Source organism: Mustelus asterias, chromosome 17 (assembly GCF_964213995.1).
Source record: "Mustelus asterias chromosome 17, sMusAst1.hap1.1, whole genome shotgun sequence".
NCBI lineage: Eukaryota > Metazoa > Chordata > Chondrichthyes > Carcharhiniformes > Triakidae > Mustelus > Mustelus asterias.
Window position 1 is genome coordinate 6093596 of NC_135817.1, and position 20956 is coordinate 6114551.

Genomic DNA, 20956 nt, shown 5'->3' on the forward strand with positions numbered 1-20956 from the left:
GAAACCCAGCCTGATAGTGGAGCATGACTGATTCTAGGATGGGACTCGATCTGTTTAGCAAGATGCATTTCAGGATCTTGTATCTCATTGAGAGCACAACGATGTGGTGGTAACTGCATGGGTTGTCAAGTGATTTCCCTGGCTTGGCAATGGTCACTATCTTGGATTGATGCTGGGGCACAATTTTTCTACTAAAGTGTGACAAAAGTCTGATAACCAGAACGTTTCACTTCTGTTTTTTTCAACGAGATACCCCATGCGATTTTCCCACAATGTCAATTTTCTTTTGGCAGTCGGGAGTTTCACGCCAGTGGTGGGGGTGGGGGGCCTAAGTTCACTGGGGAAGCTGGGAGCAACATTTCCATAGACCCCCCTCTCCCGGTGAACCCTGATCACCAGCCCCCACCCCCTGATGCAGAGTTTCCCTCTTCCCTCCCCTACCATTGACCTCCGTCCTCTGGTTAGGCCCCACCCCCTTGGCAGATGACCTCGCAGATGGAGGTCTTCACCGTTGAGGATCATAGATGGTCCTCACCAACGAGGATCAGATGTGATGGCCTTGCCGGTTGGGCCGGAAGCCATTGAAAGCCCTCCCCAGGTGGTCGGGGGCAGGGATGGACAGTGCCCCTTGGGCAGTGCCAGCCCAGCACCCTGGCTATGCCAGCCTGACACTCTGGCACTGCCCATCGGGCACCAGGCAATGTCAAGGGGGTGGGGCCTAACCAGAGGACGGAGGTCAGTGGTAGGGGAGGGAAAGAGGGAAACTCTGCATCGGGGAGTGAGGGCTGGTGGTGGGTCTGGTGATCAGGGTTCACCGGGGGAAGGGGGTCTATGGAGATGTTGCTCCCAACTTCCCCAGTGAACTTAGGCCCTCCACCCCACCCCCACCACCAGTGTGAAACTCCCGACTGCCAAAAGAAAATTGACATTGTGGGAAAGTTGCACGGGGTATCTCGCTGAAAAAAACAGAAGTGAAACGTTCTGGTTATCAGACTTTTGTCACACTTTGAATTTTTTCGGGAGAATTCTGCCCCAGATATTTGGAATGGTGCCTTTCCTGTGAATGTTGGTAAACAGCCTTGTTAACCATTTTCTTCCCTGTGATTCGATGTATCTTAGGAATCCTGAGTAAATCCCATCGACTCCTGTTGCTTTGTCTGGCTCGGTTGCTTTCAGGCAGCTGTCCACTTCCTCGTGTGTGTAATGGCTTGAGGAGTCTGTCTGCTCTGGGACTTTTTATCATAAATGTATCCTTCATGTGATTTTCTTTTGAGTTTATAAGTGTTGTTATCAGTGTTGATGCTCGGCTCCTTCCAAGCGGCAGAGTTCCCACATCTTTTGACTTGACTGAGTGAAATCAATCTTCTATATTTGAAAAAGAGCGAAGGAGTTCTTCTGGCGTCCTGGCCAACATTGATCTCTCAACCAACATTGCTATAATGAATGATCACATTTATCTCATTGATATTTTTGGAACTTTGCTATGTGCAAATTAGCTCTTGATTTGTCAACATTGAAACTGACTCTACTTAAAAAGTATTTCATCGGCTGTGAAGCACTTTGGGACATCCTAAGGATATGAAAGATTCTGTTTACTTGCAATTTAACTGGCTTTATCTTGCATTGCAGGTGTATGGTTGGGGCTACAATGGTAATGGGCAACTTGGACTGGGCAGTAATGGTAATCAGCCAACCCCATGTAGACTGGCAGCATTGCAAGGAATTCATGTGTGTCAGGTATGTTTGATACATTTGACAAGTATTGGTAGACTAAATGTCATCTTGACTAGTTGGTAGTGCTTTCCTGGGAGCCAGCACTCTTCTCTGAGTTAAAAGTTTGTGGGTTCAATCAAATGCCACTCCTAAGCATTATCTGGACAGACACTTCATTATAATACTGAAGGAATGTGTTGTTATGGAAAGAATCATCTTTTGGCCAAGATATTAAACTAAAACCCATATGCATATTTTTTTCTGAAGAAGAGCAGTATTTGTTCTGACGTTCTAAACAACCTCACTGCAAACAGATTGACTAACTGGCCGTTCTTTATTGCTGACTTTTGAGCTTTTCAGTATGTGTAAGTTTGTTTCATTAAAAACGAAAGTACAGTTTAGATGAAATTCTGAAGTATTATGGGATAATATTAAGGCATTTAAGGTCCTTCTTTAAAAGTACTCTCTCCCTGCGCGTATTTTTAAAGTTTGTTTATTAGTCACAAGTAAGGCTTACATTAACACTGCAATGAATTTACTGTGAAATTCCGCTACTTGCCGCAGTCTGGTGCCTGTCTGGGAGAATTTAGCATGGCCAATGCACCTAACAGCACGTTTTTCAGACTGTGGGAGGAAACCGGAGCACCCGGAGGAAATCCACACAGACACGGGGAGAACATGCAAACTCCACACAGACAGTGACCCAAGCCGGGAATCGAACCCGGGTCCCTGGCACTGTGAAGCAGCAGTGCTAACCACTGTGCTATTGTGCCGCCGGATTGTACAGGACGAAACAAGGCCATTGGAGTGGTAAGTGATGGTGGTGAAGTCATCATAGGATACATTATGGTGGATAGCACTGTAACGCACTTTAAAGAGTATGCAGAACCATTGTTAGCTGTGCGTGTTGCACGCCCTCTTGTGCATGCTATTGCACGCTTCCAGTCTCTTTGACCCTGTCTGAAAACTAACAGTGATAGGAGAGTGAAGTGTGAGTGCATTACGATCAATTTCCTACTCTGTAGTTAATCATGTTGACAGAGGGGAAATTCTATTTGTAAGCCATAGGATTTATTTGATTGCAAAGCAGAAGAAGGGTTGTCTTATGCATGGGTTACCTTGTGTGATTGAATTTGCAACTGGTATTAAAAAGAGTGGACTACTAGACTGCTTTAAAAATCGGCACTGAGCTCCATACCCAGCTATTAAGTTTTAAATGTATTGTCAGTGCTGGTGTTCTGACTACAGTTAAATAAGATTTAGGAAATTGTCCAGCTCATGTCCATACCACTTGCTAGCACTCCTGTGTGATATAAAGTCCAAGAAATGTGAATCGTCTCTTTCAGAAGAAGTTGCATGGTGCCGCTCTTTAGATTCAGCTTGCAACATGATTTTGCAATTTGCTACAGCTTTTTGTGATGTCGTAAAGAGGTACAGAAAAAACTGGGTATATTTACACTGCTGATCAAAGACCAGTAGCTCCAGTGAGTTGTTTGCAGCTGGTATATTATAGGGTTCCAGACTTGCATTTCTATGCCTTTGGAGCTCTGTGTATAATGCAACTTAACATGACTTGCCTCCAAATAGAATCTACACGTTGTCTGGTGTAAGAATGGCTATATTGATGCCTGCATCAGTGTTCATTTGTACTAACTTGCCTGAGCTGTGCTTAGAATTCTGTTCTTGTTTCAGCTTGGACGTACCTAATACCAATGTTTGCAACATGTAACTTTACTTGCAGATTGTGTGCGGCTATGCTCACACCCTGGCACTGACTGATGAGGGTTCGCTGTATTCCTGGGGAGCTAATGCATATGGCCAGCTGGGCAGCGGTGTTAAAAGCAACCAGTCTTGCCCTGTGCAGATCATTGTGGATAGAGAAAGGTAATGGTTGTGGTAAAATCTCTCTCATCACTTGGTTAACATTATTAACTCTTTATATTAAATGTGGCAGAAGACTTCAGTTTAATTTTTCATTTTATAATGTATGGTATGATCAAACATTTTATATACAATGACCTTTCTGAATAATCTTGGATGACCTTGTTGTGCTGTATCTGATGATAGCTGGTGGTCACTGTAACATAGCTACTGACTATGCACCCATTGAAAATAGCTGCTTTTTCCCTAATTTACATTATCAAAATATCTTAATTTCTATGTCACTATTTCAGAAATGCATCTACCAACTTTATGTCTCATATCAAGTAAATGGTTAAAATTGTGAGCACAATACTGGATCTGGCTTTTTGCATTTGATTGTTTTAATCGTTATTGCAATAGAAAGAACTGACTGATGATTAGGTTTCCTTTTGGTATTTTTATATAGTGAGAGGGTTTTGAAATCCAAGAGTTTCTTTTTCTTTGGATAGTTTTTTTTAACAGAAAAATTATCTGCAAAATCTCCTTGAGGTGGAAAACCAAATAAAACACTTCTTTGTCTTTTAGTAAATAGAACTCAATCATTGTGCCATTTTCAGGTGGAAATAAAATAACATCAAGCTGAGGCTTCTTTGCTCTGGGTGCTTTGAAATATTGAAAAGTCAAAATAAATTTCTTGAGAGGAATTGTTGGTGCTAATTTTCAAATTGACCCATTTTCCTTTTATGTTCATGAAAATGCTTCACCCTATTAACCATAAAATTGTTCCATTAGTTCGATGTAAAATAAATCTATATGTGTAGCAAATGTAAATAACACTTTCTATTCATTTAATCATCAGCACATCCTTTATGGGCAATACTTTATACCTAAGGGACTTGCATATGTAGTTTCCTCGGAACTACAGGGTGGTGCAGTGATTAGCATTGTTGGTTCACAGCGTCAGGGACCTGGGTTTGATTCTGGCCTTGGGTGACTATCTGTGTGGAGTTTGCATGTTCTCCCTGTGTCTGTGTGTGTTTCCTCCGGGTGCTCCAGTTTCTTCCCAGAGTCCAAAGGTGTGCAGATTAGATGGTTTGGCCATGATAAATTGCCCCTTGGTGTCCCAAGATGTGTAAGTTAGATGGATCAGCCATGGTAAATGTGTGGGGTTATGGGGACAGGGTGGGGGAGGAGTGGATCTGGGTAAGATGCTCTTTCTAAGAGTCAGTGAAAACCCGATGGGCCGACTGGCCTCCTTCTGCCCTGTATGTATTCTATTCTATTTATTGAACCAGATCTCTGTCACATTTTTGCTCCTTCCCAGAATTGTGGAGATTGCAGCCTGCCATTCTACTCACACCTCAGCTGCTAAGACCCAGGGTGGTCAGGTGTACATGTGGGGCCAATGCCGGGGACAGTCAGTCATCCTCCCACAGCTCACTCACTTCTCTTGCACAGATGATGTGTTTGCCTGCTTTGCTTCACCAGCAGTTACATGGCGTCTCCTGTCTGTAGGTAAGATAATTTTATTTTGTGACTATTTTCCATTGAAGTATGTGTGAGGACTGAAATAACCAAAATACTGCAGACGCTGAGTTCAAATTCCGCTGTTTGAGAAATTTGAGTTCAGTCCAAAAAACAAAACTATGGCATGAAAAGCAAATTAGCCTTAAAAGCTATTAGATTATTATAAACAACCAACTAGTTCACTGTTGTCCTTTTTAGGAAGGGAAATCTGTGAGGTCAGTCCAGTCCAGCACATTGTGATTGATTTTTAACCGCAATCTGATGTGGCCACGACATTAAACTGGATGAACCTGCTTTCAGGACAAATAGGGATGGTCCAATTTAATTTTATTGTATTTGTGAATATGCCTTTGTCTTTTGACATTAGTCCACAGTTCAAACAATTGCTACAACTGATTGACATTAATTTATTCATCTTCATGGTGTCACCAGAAGTATGGAAAATGTAAACATTTGGGTGCATCATTACACCAGATAAATATCGTTTCAACTTGAACTGCCAGTTGCTGTAAAGAGAAGTATTCTGGTATATCCTTCCTTGGCAGCAAGGAACATCCATACCATCCTTTCATTCTAAAATGAGCAAAGAGATTGTTGAATTTGTATAAGGCACAAGTCCTGTCTCAGCTGGAGTCTCGTTGAATCCTGCCTTTCACAATTCCTTTGTTCCTGTTTTCACTTGCATGTGCTTTGTGCTTGGTACACCACATCACCCATTGGCTGAGTAGTGTTTGCTTATCTGCATTATTTTTCTCTCTCTTTCTCTGGAGAGATGCGGCCATAATCATAGAAACCCTACAGTGCAGAAGGAGGCCATTCGGCCCATCGAGTCTGCACCGACCACAATCCCACCCAGGCCCTATCCCCACATATTTACCCGCTAATCCCTCTAACCTACGCATCTCAGGACTCTAAGGGGCAATTTTTAACCTGGCCAATCAACCTAACCCGCACATCTTTGGACTGTGGGAGGAAACCGGAGCACCCGGAGGAAACCCACGCAGACACGAGGAGAATGTGCAAACTCCACACAGACAGTGACCCGAGCCAGGAATCGAACCCGGCACCCTGGAGCTGTGAAGCAGCAGTGCTAACCACTGTGCTACCGTGCCGCCGGTACAGCAGAGACCAGAATGGTTTCAGCTGGAATGCAACCCGATCAAATCTATTAACTTGGAAATATCCAAATCTCTCTGTGCAGAGCTGCAATGATGTGGAGATGCCGGCGTTGGACTGGGATAAACACAGTAAGAGTTTTAACAACACCAGGTTAAAGTCCAACAGGTTTATTTGGTAGCAAATGCTATTAGCGCTCTGAAAGCTATTGGCATTTGCTACCAGATAAACCTGTTGGACTTTAACCTGGTGTTGTTAAAACTCTTACAGAGCTGCAATAACAGCTATGTTTAATTTTGAAAGCTCTGCTGTCTGTTGGATAACTGCCCAAATTATTGCTGCCCTTATGTTACTGGAACCTGTCCAATGAGTTCCAAAGAAAAGCATGTTTGTCGTTTGCGATTTTGCCGTTTGTTGGAACGGCAGGACTTTATTGGGAGTAGTTCTTGGTGTCCCACTTTAAGAAGGATGTGAAAGCATTGGAGAGAGTGCAGGAAAGATTCACAATTAGGAGTGTTTCCTTGGAGAAGAGAAGGTTAAGAGGAGATTTGATTGAGATATTGAAAAGCATGAGGGGTTTGGACAGAGTAGATTAGGGAGAAACTGTTTCCAGTGGTGGAAGGATCAAGAAGGAGAGAGTACAGGTTTAGAGCAAAAGCAACTTTTTCACGCAGTGGGTGGTTAAGATCTGAAATGCTCTGCTGGAGAATGTGGTGGAGGCAGGTTCAATCAGAAACATGCAATCCCTACAGTGCAGAAGAAGACCATTCAGCCCAATGAATCTGCACCGACTCTCCCAAAGAGCACCTTACCTCTCCCCGTAATCCTACGCATTTACCATGGCCGATCTACTTAACCTACACATCTTTGGAGCCTACGGGGCAATTTAGCATGGTCAATTCACCTAACCTGCACATCTTTGGACTGTGGGAGGAAACCGGAGCACCCAAAGGAAATCTGCGCAGACCCAATGATTTGAAATGGAACAATGTGCAGGGTTATGGGGAGAAGGCAGGAGAATGACACTGGGTGATATGCTCGCTTGGAGAGCTGGTGCGGAGACAATGGGCCAAATTATGACCACCTCTGTTGTAATCACTCGGTGATTCTCCCATGAGCTTTCTGCTTTTGTCCTTCTAGATGGTAGAGGATGTGGCTTTCGAAGGTGCTGTCTAAGAAGCCTTGGTGAATTCCTGCTTTCATCCTCTAAATGGTACACACTGCTCCAATTGTGTATTGGTGGTGAAGGGAGTAAATGTTTAAGGTGGTGGTTGGGGGTGGGGGGCGATTAAGGAGGCTGCTTTGTTCCTGCTGGTGCTGAGCTTCTCAAGTGTTGTTGGAGTTACATTCATCCAGATAAGTGGGTTGTATTCCACCACACTCTTGATTTGTGTCTTGGAGGTGGTGAACAGGCTTTGGGAAATTAGGAGGTGAGTTACTTGGCTCAGAATTCCCTGAGGGTGGACCTCACCCTTCTGCCGCTTTGCAACTCTAGGGCCCCCTTCTCTGAATTTTCCATTGCTAAGACCCCTTGCAGCACCTTTTTAAAAATTTCTTGCGACTCTGCCAGTAGCCTTTCTGTATTGCCTTTTTGTTTACTCCGCAGACCAAATGGTACTTCAACATATCAGTCAACGCTGAACCAATTTCACAGTGCTCCACTATTTGTCTTCACCTTGCTACAAAGTCTGCAGTGTGGGTCTCTCCCCATTGAGTTAAATTTGTACCTTTGCAATATTACTGAAGGCTTAGAATGATAACGCCCATTTACTAGTTCCACAAGCTGTACAAAAGTTTTGGTATCAGGAGCATCTGGGAATGTTAAACTTCTGATCAAATTGTATGCCTGAGTCCCCCAGACACAGTAAGCAATATATCCTTTGTCTTATCCTCACCCTCGATTCCATTAGCTTGGAAAGAAAATTGCAAAAGCTCCACATACTGTACCCAGTCTTCAGAATTTGCATCAAATAGCTCAAACTTGCCAAAGTTAGGCATATTACTGATTTCCTCTTTGCAGGTTGGACCTGATTAGACTTATGCAGGACCATTTCAAACTAGGTGTCCTTCGCAATTTTTACTGTGATTTCAGGCGCTTCCGTTTTCCTCGCCGCCAATGTAATGATTGGCATCCACTAGGTTAAAAACACTAACTATTTATTAACTAACTCAAACTATATACAGAGTGCTTCAATCAATATGCATCTTCTCCATTCACCTCGAGGATCGATTCTGATAGTAAAAACATGAACTCAGCCCGGGGAGTTGGATGTTCCTGCCCCATTGGACAGTTGGGGGGAGTGTCACATGACCTTCCAGACACAGACTCCTTTAGAGGGCTCGCTACTATAGATAGCCCTTTTACAATAAATAAACTCAGTTTTGTAGACATTGCTTTTTTATTGCCTATCAAACAAAGGACAGATTTAAAGAGAAATTAAAAGCTCACCATAAATGTCAGGGATTGAAATTATTAAGAGAATGGAATTGAAGTTACAGACCAATAGATGGTCTTTCATAATGAAAACAGGAAATGGTGAAAAATATCCAGTCTGGCAACATCTGTGGGAGATAGAGAGTGAAATTTTCAAGGCCTTTTATCAGAACTGGGAAGGTTTCTTTGAAGACTTGATTGTACTGTCTCTTCATATGAATTCCCACCTCTCAGTTGTTTCATGTTGCAATGTCTTACAGAAATGAAAGTAGTTTAACCTCTTTTAACGCATGTGGTGGCAGTCAATGATAGTACAAACATTTTGATCAATTTTGTTTGTGATACGGCTTTTGCAAATCTTCATCAGGGCTTCTGTGTCCATTTTTTAACATGGAGGCTAGAACAGTTCATAACACTCCCTGTGTTCTCTGCAAGTTTTACGTAACTTCTCTGCCTTTCAATTATATCCCTCCAGAAATTAAAGCAGTGCTTTGTTCTTAATGATGGATTTAACCTGTGGTTCTACTTTTAGTTATCTGTGTATCTGTACCCCCAGATCATTTTGTTGCTCTATTCTGTTTAGATGTTTACTTTTCAGGCCTACCTTATTCTTCCCAGCAAAATGTGCTACCTCCCACATATGTATATTGATGTTTATTTGCCAACTATGTGCAGATAGTGCAAGTTTATTCATTGTGTTTCGTCACAATCCAACTCTTTATTAACCATAATGCCCACATTTGGTATCATGCAAATTTTGAAACTGTACTTCAGATTTTGGGGTCCAAATTGTTTATGCAAATACTGAATAACAGTGATCTCAACATTGATCTGTGTGGAGCAAATAACCCCCCCCCCCCCCGCCCTTAGCAATCTGAGTAACCGCCTTTGATCCCTACTTTCCTTTTCTGTTTTGTAGCCAGCCTGTGATCAATTGTTTCTTGTCCCCTAACTCCCCTTTTTGAATGTGTGGACTGGCCTTTATTATATTTTCAGTTTCTAGAAATCTTTCTATTCCAACTTTGGGATGCAATGGAACTGTTAAATGTTTGCATTATCATTCAGAGCATCAAAACGGATTTAAAAGAGTTAAACTGCTTTTTTTCTATAAGACACTGCAGCTTGAACCAACTGAAAGAAAGTCTGTTGCTTCAATCTTGTTCTTTCACGACAGTTTTAATCCCTCATTGGTGCTGTTGGATTTCAATCTTCCTGCATCTGTTCTTACTCTTCATCTATCTATAAAACTATTTTCTGGCCTTTGTTTGCTGCAAAGGGGTTAATTCTTCCTTTTCATTCTCAGCTTTGAGATGAACCTTTAGTCACTCTTGCTTGTTATCGACAGTCTTTCAATTTCTGAATGTCTTTCTCCTGCCCTTCTATTTTTAACTTGCTGACTTTTTATTTCTTAAAATGGTCATTGGCTATGACAGCTATTTACTGTTATCTGATCCTTGCCTTATTTTAACAAGATTTTACTTTGTTCCAGATTATTTTACAATCTGTATTTTCCCATACAGAACAAAGAACAATACAGCACAGGAACAGGCCCTTCGGCCCTCCAAGCCCGCGCCGCTCCCTGGTCCAAACTAGACCATTCTTTTGTATCCCTCCATTCCCACTCCGTTCATGTGGCTATCTAGATAAGTCTTAAACGTTCCCAGTGTGTCCGCCTCCACCACCTTGCCCGGCAGCGCATTCCAGGCCCCCACCACCCTCTGTGTAAAATACGTCCTTCTGATATCTGTGTTAAACCTCCCTCCCCCCCCCCCCCACCTTGAACGTATGACCCCTCGTGAACGTCACCACCGACCTGGGGAAAAGCTTCCCACCGTTCACCCTATCTATGCCTTTCATAATTTTATACACCTCTATTAGGTCACCCCTCATCCTCCGTCTTTCCAGGGAGAACAACCCCAGTTTACCCAATCTCTCCTCATAACTAAGCCCTTCCATACCAGGCGACATCCTGGTAAACCTCCTCTGCACTCTCTCCAAAGCCTCCACCATACTATGCCACATCATTTGTGGTTCTCTCCGCAGAAGTGAAAAGCATGGCACAACCAATTCTGGTCATTCTCTACAAAGGACTCTTTTTATTCGCTACTGAACTATCCAGGTGTTCTTTCACTCTTTCCAACAGCTTCTCTTCCTCCATCAGAGGAAGGACTTCCACGATTCCTTCACATTCAATTTTAAAAAATTTACATTGTGTGTAAACAATCATCTTTTTCTTTTGCTGTAACATAAGGTCAAGTACATCTCATCTATCTGTAAATCTCTTTCAATCTCCTGTTTACTCTTTCTTAGAAATTATCCCATTCTTGTATTTCCTGCAGACTCCCTAATCTTTGGGTTGTAGCAGTGATGCCTGACAGTTGTGACTGAACCAACATGACCGATATACAATCGTTGTTGATATGTCACCCCAATTTGTGCTTCTCTTTTAACATTTGGCAATTGCTTCTTGGACTATTTTCGCTTATCAGCATGCAGAAGTGAGCCACATACCTGCTTTCAATGACATTGCTGCTTTTAATGTCATTTATTTCTCATTCACCAATTCCCCTTTTGATCATCTGTAATCATAAAATGTCCGTCTAGTTTGGTCATTACGGTGACACATAGCTCACTACCAGCCGCATAAATAAGCTTCTTTTGAAGAGCTATGCCTACTTGAACTAATAGCGGGATAACCCCATGCACTGACTGAAACTGTTTCCTAACTAAACAAAATTGGATTTTCTACAAGTTTTCCAATTGCCCTAGGTACTTGGGTGTGTTTTGACAGAAGTGTTGCAGGTCAAATCCTGTCACCAGTTGCTCAATGGAAGAGAACTGAATCTTGGCAACAAATAAGATTTACAACCTAATCCTTTTGTTGTTCATAGAAATCATAGAAACCCTACAGTACAGAAAGAGGCCATTCGGCCCATCGAGTCTGCACCGACCACAATCCCACCCAGGCCCTACCCCCATATCTACCCACTAATCCCTCCAACCTACGCACCTCAGGACACTAAGGGCAATTTTTAGCATGGCCAATCAACCTAACCCGCACATCTTTGGACTGTGGGAGGAAACCGGAGCACCCGGAGGAAACCCACGCAGACACGAGGAGAATGTGCAAACTCCACACAGACAGTGACCCGAGCCGGGAATCGAACCCAGGTCCCTGGAGCTGTGAAGCAGCAGTGCTAACCACTGTGCTACCGTGCCACCGTGTTCTCAACTATACCATGTCTCCAAGCAATAGACATACGTTGGCAGAGTTTTCCTGTCCCGCCTGCCATGGGAATCGTAATGGGTGAGACATGGAGCATGCAAACAGAGGTCCATTGACCTCGGGCGGGAATTTCTGGCCTTGGGGCGAGCGCACCCGCAAAATCCCACCCGAGAGAAATAAGCAGCATTACCTGTTTTCTCTCTGGGCAGATTCAATCTTTCTAATCTCTACAAATTGTGAAGGGAACCCTCTAATCACGAAAATTGTTCTAGATGATTCATTATGGCATGACAAGCATTGTGAGAAAGACCCGCAGAAGTATTATAGTTTCTACAGAGCACCCAGGTGACCAACTGTGGTTACTGTTAAGAAAGTAACTAACTGCCTTTGCTCTGTGCCAGTGACTCAATAATGTCTTCTTATATAGTTTTGCATATCTCACAAAAAGAAATCAATCGCATGAGTCATGCATCCTGCAACCCACATCCTGCACCACCTTAGCTGAAGCTAAACAGCACAATCAGCTAAATTGTGCTCTGATGTATCCAATTCTAAAGCGTCCTGAGAATGAGCAATTTTAACCATTTCCTAATTTCTAGGTATAGAAAACCACAAGCCGTCAATGAGTTGGAAAGAAAGCAAAAAAACCTTTCATACCAAATCTTAATCTGATGTTTCATCAATTGTACTGATTTGTTGGCGATCAAATTAATGGGCAGCTCGAACAGCCTGGAAACTACTTTCAGCAGTAATATTCTGAACACTGGTGGCAGCGATCTGAGCTTCCACTGCAGCACTTAAACCATTGATCAAACTACTTGTATTAAATAGAATTTGATATTGGTCATAGATACGGCATCATGTCCACAGGTATGCTGCTGTAGGTGATAACCTGTCTTGTGTTAGAAAGGGTAGTCTTCTAGCTCTGTGCAAAGATGCATTACAAGTTGGTGCTGGAAAGCTCCATGCTTCTTGACATTGGCTGCAGGCTTTTCAGTGCAATAGAGATTTGGTTGTAGTACACCTTTAGTCTTGTTCTATAACCTGGCACATTAAAATCCTCACAGAGGGTAGAATGTGGGAGGCCAGTCAGGAATGCATTAACAGGCTAGAAGTCATAAAGACATGGTTGAGGGTTTCAGCAGAAGATTTGAGGCGGGGTAGAGTCAGGTAATGTTATGGAGATAGAGTTGTGTACTATGATGGTATGGATTTGCAGTCGAAAGCTATTCTGAATCAATATGATGCCAAAGTTATGAACAGTTTGGTCCAACCTCAGGCATTTAACGGAGTGATGGATTTGTTGGCTCGGGAGTAGAGTTTGTGATGGGCCTGAAGACAGTGGCTGTAATCTTCCCGATATTTAATTGGAAATTTTTTGTTCATCCAGTGTCGGATATCGGGAAAACTGTATGATAATTTAGACAGTAAAGGGGTTGAGGAGGGGGTGGGTGTTGAATTCAGTGACAGGAGCGCCAATCAAGTGAACTGCTTAGTTGGTGCTAAAGACTGCTGAATGTTGTTGCCACCCAGCTCAGTGGGGACTATTCCATCGCAGTTCTGACCTGAGCCTTGGAGAGACTTTAAGGACCCAGGAAGTGATAAGCACATTGCAGAGGTTCCAGCCCCTATTGACATAGCTGGTCCACTTGAGCTTCTGGTCCATAGTGATCCCTTCACAAATTGGTAGGAACTTGGTAGTAGTAGCCCCATTAAAATTACAGAGACTCCCATCACTTAGCAGTTGTATTTTTAATTCTTATTCTGCTGGATGTGAGGACAACTGAGTTCTTCTGTTGTGGCAAGTTTATTTATTTTCAACAACTGCACTGGATAAACATTAAGAACAAGTCTGTATTCACATCACGCCCCAAAGCGTTTCATAGACAATGAAATATTTTTGAAGAGTAGTCATTGGTGGTTTCATGCACACCATCCTGATTTAGGTATACATATTCCTGTTCCTTCATACTCATTGGGTCAAAATTCTGGAACTTCATACCTAACAGTACTGTGTGGATTGCAGAACACTCGGTGGTAACTAGGGATAGACACTAAATCAATACAACTCTTCCCAGTGAATTAATTAATAAAGAAACACTATAATAAAGATATTCAATGTCAACTTATCATTATGAACTTGATATACATTTAGTAGATGTTTATGTTAAAATAGTTTTGCTAACTAAAAAGTGTGTTTGGAAGGCATTGTGTTGCTGCATCATAAAAAAGGGTACAACTTTTCAACACCTGGAGAAAGAAACACCACGATTTTCAAGTTTGCTGACGACACCACCATAGTGGGGCGGATCTCAAACAATGACAAGACAGAGTACAGGAATGAGTACAGGAAGATAGAGAATCTGGTGAACTGGTGCGGTGACAATAATCTCTCCCTCAATATCAACAAAACGAAGGAGATTGTCATCGACTTCAGGAAGTGTAGAGGAGAACATGCCCCTGTCTACATCAACGGGGACAAAGTAGAAAGGGTCGAGAGCTTCAAGTTTTTAGGTGTCCAGATCACCAACAACTTTTCCTGGTCTCCCCATGCTGACACTATAGTTAAGAAAGCCCACCAACGCCTCTACTTTCTCAGAAGACTAAGGAAATTTGGCATGTCAGCTACGACTCTCACCAACTTTTACAGATGCACCATAGGAAGCATTCTTGCTGGTTGTATCACAGCTTGGTATGGCTCCTGCTCTGCCCTAGACCGCAAGAAACTACAAAGGGTTGTGAATATAGCCCAATCCATCATGCGTACCAGGTTTCCATCCATTGATTCTGTCTACATTTTCCCCTGCCTCGGCAAAGCAGCCAGCATAATTAAGGACCCCAGAAATTCTCTCTTCCATCTTCTTCACTCTGAAAAAGATAAAGTCTGAGGTCACGTACCAATCGACACAAGAACAGTTTCTTCCCTGCTGCCATCAGACCTTTGAATGGTTCCCCTGCATTAAGTTGATCTTTCTCTGCACCTTAGCTATAACTGTAACACTACATTCTGCACTCTCTTTTCTTCTCTATGAATGGTATACTTTGTCTGTATAGTGCGTAAGAAACAATACTTTTCACTGTGTACATGTGACAATAATAAATTAAATCAAAAAGTACTCCAAACGTTAATCAGTGATTAATTACTGTGTTGAAAATGGTTACAATTGGAAATTAATTAAATATAACGTAAGTTTTCTTCTAATTAATTTCACATTATTCAGTCATTGTTAGAAACAGAATCTTTCACGCCACAATCTATTTGAAGAGATGTGAGAACATGCGGATGTAGACCGTTTTGAATATTATTTCTTATACCTGCTCTATAAATATACAAAATTGGATTTCCTTGATTGTTTAAAAATGGTGATTTTCCTCCCTATTGGATCTGCTTGCTTTATGCCTACAAGTGAAAAAAGGGCACATTGCTGAGGACCTCTCCCAGAACTTGTTTCCAAGTTCTATCTAGTCAGCCAGTGTGCAAGAACAGCAAGTTCTTTACTGGCCTTCCGCTCTGTTCATTCTGCACTGGGACCAGGCTGAGATTGTGATCTCAGGAGAGATTGGTATCTCATCTTGAACCAATGCATAGAATCCCTACAGTGCAGAAGGAGGCTATTTGGCCCATCAAGTCTGCACCGACCACAATCCCACCCAGGTCCTATCCCCATAATCCCATACATTTACCCTAAGTAGTCCCCCTGACACTAAGGGTCAATTTAGCATGACCAATCTACATCTTTGGACTGTGGGAGGAAACCCACGCAGACACAGGGAGAATGTGCAAACTCTACACAGACAGTGACCCAAGCCGGGAATTGAACCCGGGTCCCTGGCGCTGTGAGGCAGCAATGCTAACCACTGAGTCACCATGCCGCCCAAATTGTGAAGTAAATCATGACATTTCTCAGTTTCCAGTTGTAAGGGGGTCTAAAATAAGGGGGACATTGATTTCAGATTAAAGAAGAGATTTATTGACTGAGAGCAATAAGAGCTTTTTTTTTTACACAGTTGGTTTGTGAGACTCTGGAATGCACAACCAGAGTTGGTGCTTGCAGCAGGGTTCATGGCTGTAAATCGTTGTGCTGCCCCCTGCTGTAATTTTGCTGGAAATGCAGGAAAACGCCTGTTTTCATGCACATCTCACATTGCACTTCCAGCAAAGCTGCAGTAATAGAACAGGCCATGTCAACATTTACAAATTGATTAGATAGGTGATTGGCAGAGAGGAAATGGGAATTTCTGGCATAGTAGATAAATATGGAGTGTTTAGACTGAAGGAACTGAGTTTTTGTGCGGTAGCTTTCGTGTAATTCAGTCTTCCCTCTGAGAATCCTTGTTGCAATTTCTGTCTGAGTAAAAAAACTTGGATCAAATTTCCATTTCAAACAATTAATTTTTCCCAGTAAGAGAACCTTTGGTTCTGCAATTAAGGAGCTAGATAAGTAGTGGACTTCAAAGCAAGAGACCTCAAGAGGCTCATTGCTGGGGAGACCAGAAAGAAGAAGCAATCCTTTCCTAAATACCCAGGACCGACATTCCCGTTAACATTGTTTTTTTGCTGTGCAAAGCTGCTTTATTTCTTTGCTTGTTACCTTTTACATTTTTTATGCAGCTGCACTTTGTAAGAGTGGTCCACAGCTGCACATGTGCACAACTTGAAGGGAACACTGCTGAGGACCTCTACCAGTAACCAGTTACATGCTGCACTCGGAGAGTACTGCTGAGCACATTTGAAATTAATTGCATTTCAGCAAATATTCTGCGAAAACAAGTTTATTTTAAAATTTGCACATGAAACAGGGGAATAAAAGTAATGGAATTGATTTTTGTTGCTTATTTCTCCCTTCACTAATTCTGTTTCCCTTTTCCCAGTCTAATTTGTGTCTGTTCTTCTGGAATTATAGAAAGTGACCATCACTTGACAGTGGCACAATCAATGAAGAAAGAGTTTGACAGCATGGAAACCTCGGATCTAAAGTTTCTTGTGGATGGAAAGGTTATCTATGCTCACAAAGCTGTTCTTAAAATAAGGTAATGGTCCAAAGTCTTTAGAGACCCACTCATGGCAGAAACTATTAATAACCGTGAGAAATAGTTCCCTTAAAATTGATGAGAGATTTATTTTTATGTTCAGAACTATTCTAAAATCTTGACTGCATTCCAATGTTTTCTTGATGATTTTTCAGAGGAGATTTTGCAGATTTGATTTGTTTGAAATATTCAGGCCAGTTGTTCCCCATAATGAATTCTAGTTTAACGTGGTTTTGGTTTTGTGTACTTCATGAAGCCTCTTTGGGGCTTCAGATGTTATCATTTGGGCTTTAAAATTCTCATCGTCATGTTCACATTCCTTCATGGCCTTGCCACTCCCTATCTTGAGAATTCTGCCTTTCTTCAAGTTCTGGCCTCTGATACAACTCTTCATCTCACTTTGGCAACTGTGTCTTCAGTAATCTAGGGGCTCAGATCTGGAATTCCTTTCCCAAACCCCTTTTCCCGCTCCAACCCTCTTGTCCAATAAGATGTTGCTTATACCTGACCTCTAACCAACCACTTGTTCTGATGTCTCCTCTTTTAGCTCAGTATTAATTTTTGTCTACATTACCTCCTGTGAAGTTCCTAGAGAGGTTTTGCTGTGTTGAAAGTACTGCATGAATGAAACTTGTTGTTTTATTTGTTTATACTTCCTTTCCCACCCCCATTCTTTGTATGTGAATTCTACATATGGACTACTTGCCGGATAGGCAGTGGATACAGTCGCTTTACAGTGGTTGAACTTGTATTCTTCTCCAACAAATCACTTGCTTACTTATCTCTACACCTATCATAGAATCCCTACAGAGCAGGAGGAGGCCATTTGGCCCATCGAGCTTGCACTGACAACAATCCCACCCAGACCCTATTCCCATAACCCCATGTATTTACCCTGATAGTCCCCCTGACACTAATGGGTAATTTAGCATGGCCAATCCACCTAGTCTGCATGTCTTTGGAGTGTGGTTGGAAATCGGAACACCCGGAGGAAACCCACGCAAACATGGGGAGACTGTACAAACTCCACACAGTGACCTGAGGCTGGATTTGAACCCGGCTCCCTGGCACTGTCAGGCAGCAGTGCTAACCTCTGTGCCACTGTGCCATCCCTAAGATGTATTTTTCTCAGTTTTCCTTTCCTCACTCTCAAAAGGACTAATGCAGATCTAGAAAATACATTTAAAGCTGTTAAAATGCAATGTGAATGTACTTTTTTGCAGATTCAGCTTGGCCTTTTGATGCTTCAATTTCTTGCAGCATGCTTTATTAGAAAATGTTTTTATCACTTCACTTGTGCAGGTGTGAACACTTCCGATCTATGCTTCATGATGATGAGGTGATTGAGATTGACCAGTTTAGCTATCCAGTGTACCGTGCCTTTCTAGAATACTTGTACACAGACTCTGTCAACCTACCTCCTGAGGATGCGATAGGTACTGTCTTATTTAACAGATATGTATAGTTCAATTATTTCATAATGTCACATACAAATGAGGAAAATTAGAACCATAGATGTCCTGCTAAAGGTGGGTAGGTTTTTGGGGAGGAAAAATAAATGGCCTTTCAGAGTTGCCATAGTAACAATACACTTATAATGTTGGGAAACCTCTGCAGGCCTTGCAGCATCTGTGGAGGGAGGAACAGCATTAACATTTCGAGTCCAAAATGACTTTGTCATTTCCGAACAAAAGAGGTTCTGACCCAACGACCCTGAAGGGAAGGAGATATATTTCTAAACCGAGATGGTGTGTTATTTAGAGGGGCTTCTGTGGATGGTAAGATTCATATGTGTCTGCTTCCCTCATTCGTCTCGGTGGGAAAGGACATGGGTCAGTGAGTTATAGAGTTAGAGTCACAGAAGTTTACAGCATGGAAACAGGCCCTTCGGCCCAACTTGTCCATGCCACCCTTTTTATTTTTAAACCCCTAAGCTAGTCCCAATTGCCAGCTTTTGGCCCATATCCATATATACCCATCTTACCCATCTGTCTAAATGCTTTTTAAAAGACAAAATTGTACCCGCCTCTACTACTACCTCTGGCAGCTTGTTCCAGACACTCACCACCTTCTGTGTGAAAATATTGCCCCTCTGGACCCTTCTGTATCTCTCCCCTCTCACCTTAAACCCAGAGTTGCTGCAGTGCATCTTGCAGATGATACACCCTGCTGCCTCAGTGCTCTGGGTCTGGAGGGAGTAAATGTTTTGAGGTGGTAGATGGGATGCCAATCAAGTGGATGCTTTATCTCTGGATGGTTTTGAGCTTCTTGAGTGTTGCTGTACTCATCCAGGATAGTATTCCACTTCACTGCTTTATAGATGGTGGACGTGCTTCAGGGAATCATTATTGCATTACTTGCTGCAGAATTCCTAACATCTGACCTGCCCTTTTAGCCATAATACTTTATGGCTGATGTAGTTAAGTTTTTGGTCAATGGTGATTGCCAGGATTTTGATGGGGGCATCAACAATGGTAACACTATTGAGTGTTACCCCCATTCACCTGATGAAGGAGCAGCACTCCGAAAGCTTGTGATTCCAAATAAACCTGTTGGACTTTAACCTGGTGATCTGAGACTTCATACTGTTACAACACCATTGAGAAAATGGAAAAATTGTCTTGCATCTCCATCTAGTAGCCATAGCTTGCAACTGCATACAGATGCAGCTTTTAAACTGTAGTAAAAGCAAAATACTCCGGACGCTGGATCTCTGAAAGAAAAACAGAAAATACTGGAAAAACACAGCAGGTCTGGCAGTATCTGTGGAGAGAGAAACAGTGCTAACTTGTAGAGTTTGTATGACTCCTCTTCAAAGTTAGAAAGGTAGAAATTACTAGGTTATATATTCAGAGGAGGTGGAGCAGAATAAGTCGGGGATAGGTTGGAGCGAAGGAGAGATGGAGAAAGGGAGTGCTAATGGTAGCATTAAGGACTAAAGAAGGTGCTAATAGTGGTATAAAGGTAAGACAGGCACACTCCTGAAGTGTTGATGGCCACTTGAGTAGTCCTTGAGAATATGGATGGCGATGCCAAGGAGAGGCTGACCTGCTGCAAATGTTTAGGGGTGGGAAAGGGATGGCTGTTCAGGTCCAGGCTGGTGCCCATCACCATGTCCCTGTGTGAGCCTAGCAGCAGCCAGAAGTTAACCAAGTCTCCCAGATCAGGTACAGACTATCCTGCAATCAATCCTGTGGAAGTATTCCTGCAATTATAAGGAAGATTTCAGACAACTTCCTTTTAGTTTTGGATCAGATGTCATTCAGTTTTTTTCAGGTAGCATTTACTGTGTCTAGTGCAGTTGAAATGAGCAGGAAGAAAGACAAGTGACAATGCTCTATTCAGGGCAGGAAGGTAAACTAAATAAAAAGGATATAGAGACACTGGAGAGGGTTCAAAGAAGATTTACTAGTATGATACCATAAATGTGTGGCGTATATCTATCAGGAAAGGATTGACAGGCTTGGGTCTCTTATCGAAAAAAGGCTGAGGGGTGACTTCATAGAAATCTTTAAAATTTTGAAAGGTTTTGATGGAGTGTTTTTGATCCTGACTCAAAGTTGGCTCTATTCTCTCTCCACAGATGCTGTCAGATCTGCTGAGATTTTCCAGCATTTTCTGTTTTTATTGGCACATAAAGAACAAGATTGGTAATTAAATATTGCAGGATATAACACTAGAAGGAGGGGTTTAGTTGTACAAGTTAAAAGAACACAATGGCAGTAGGAGAAATGGATGTAACATGATAGATACAAATCTATATGGATTGATTTAAATGATAAGGGATCTATCACCCTAATAGGGGCACACCAAATTATTGCTACTTCAATTCCTTCAAGCATATAGGCAAATTTATTAAGTGAATAGCGGGCATAAAATAAAGTAACCAGGGGAGATGTCCAACTACCCCAAATAAACTGATAGGAAGAACTAGCAAAAGAAAAGATGGGAATCGAGTGTACAGGATATTGTATACATGACTCTCTTATTTTTCAGTCCAAAATCAATGTAATCAACTGGATTCCAGAAAAATGCAAACCATTAAA

General features: G+C 42.2%; 1 protein-coding gene across 22 annotated transcripts in view; it reads left to right on the plus strand.

Annotated features, from left to right (window-relative positions):
- The window catches only part of LOC144506293 (RCC1 and BTB domain-containing protein 2-like), a 109962-nt gene that overhangs the window by 28206 nt on the left and 60800 nt on the right, over positions 1-20956 (plus strand). For all 22 annotated transcript variants that reach the window (XM_078232194.1, XM_078232196.1, XM_078232211.1 and 19 more), the window contains exons 6-10: positions 1630-1737; positions 3455-3597; positions 4901-5091; positions 16784-16910; positions 18213-18346. In XM_078232194.1, coding sequence (XP_078088320.1) covers positions 1630-1737; positions 3455-3597; positions 4901-5091; positions 16784-16910; positions 18213-18346 — 703 coding nt within the window. The remainder of the gene's footprint in view (positions 1-1629; positions 1738-3454; positions 3598-4900; positions 5092-16783; positions 16911-18212; positions 18347-20956) is intronic.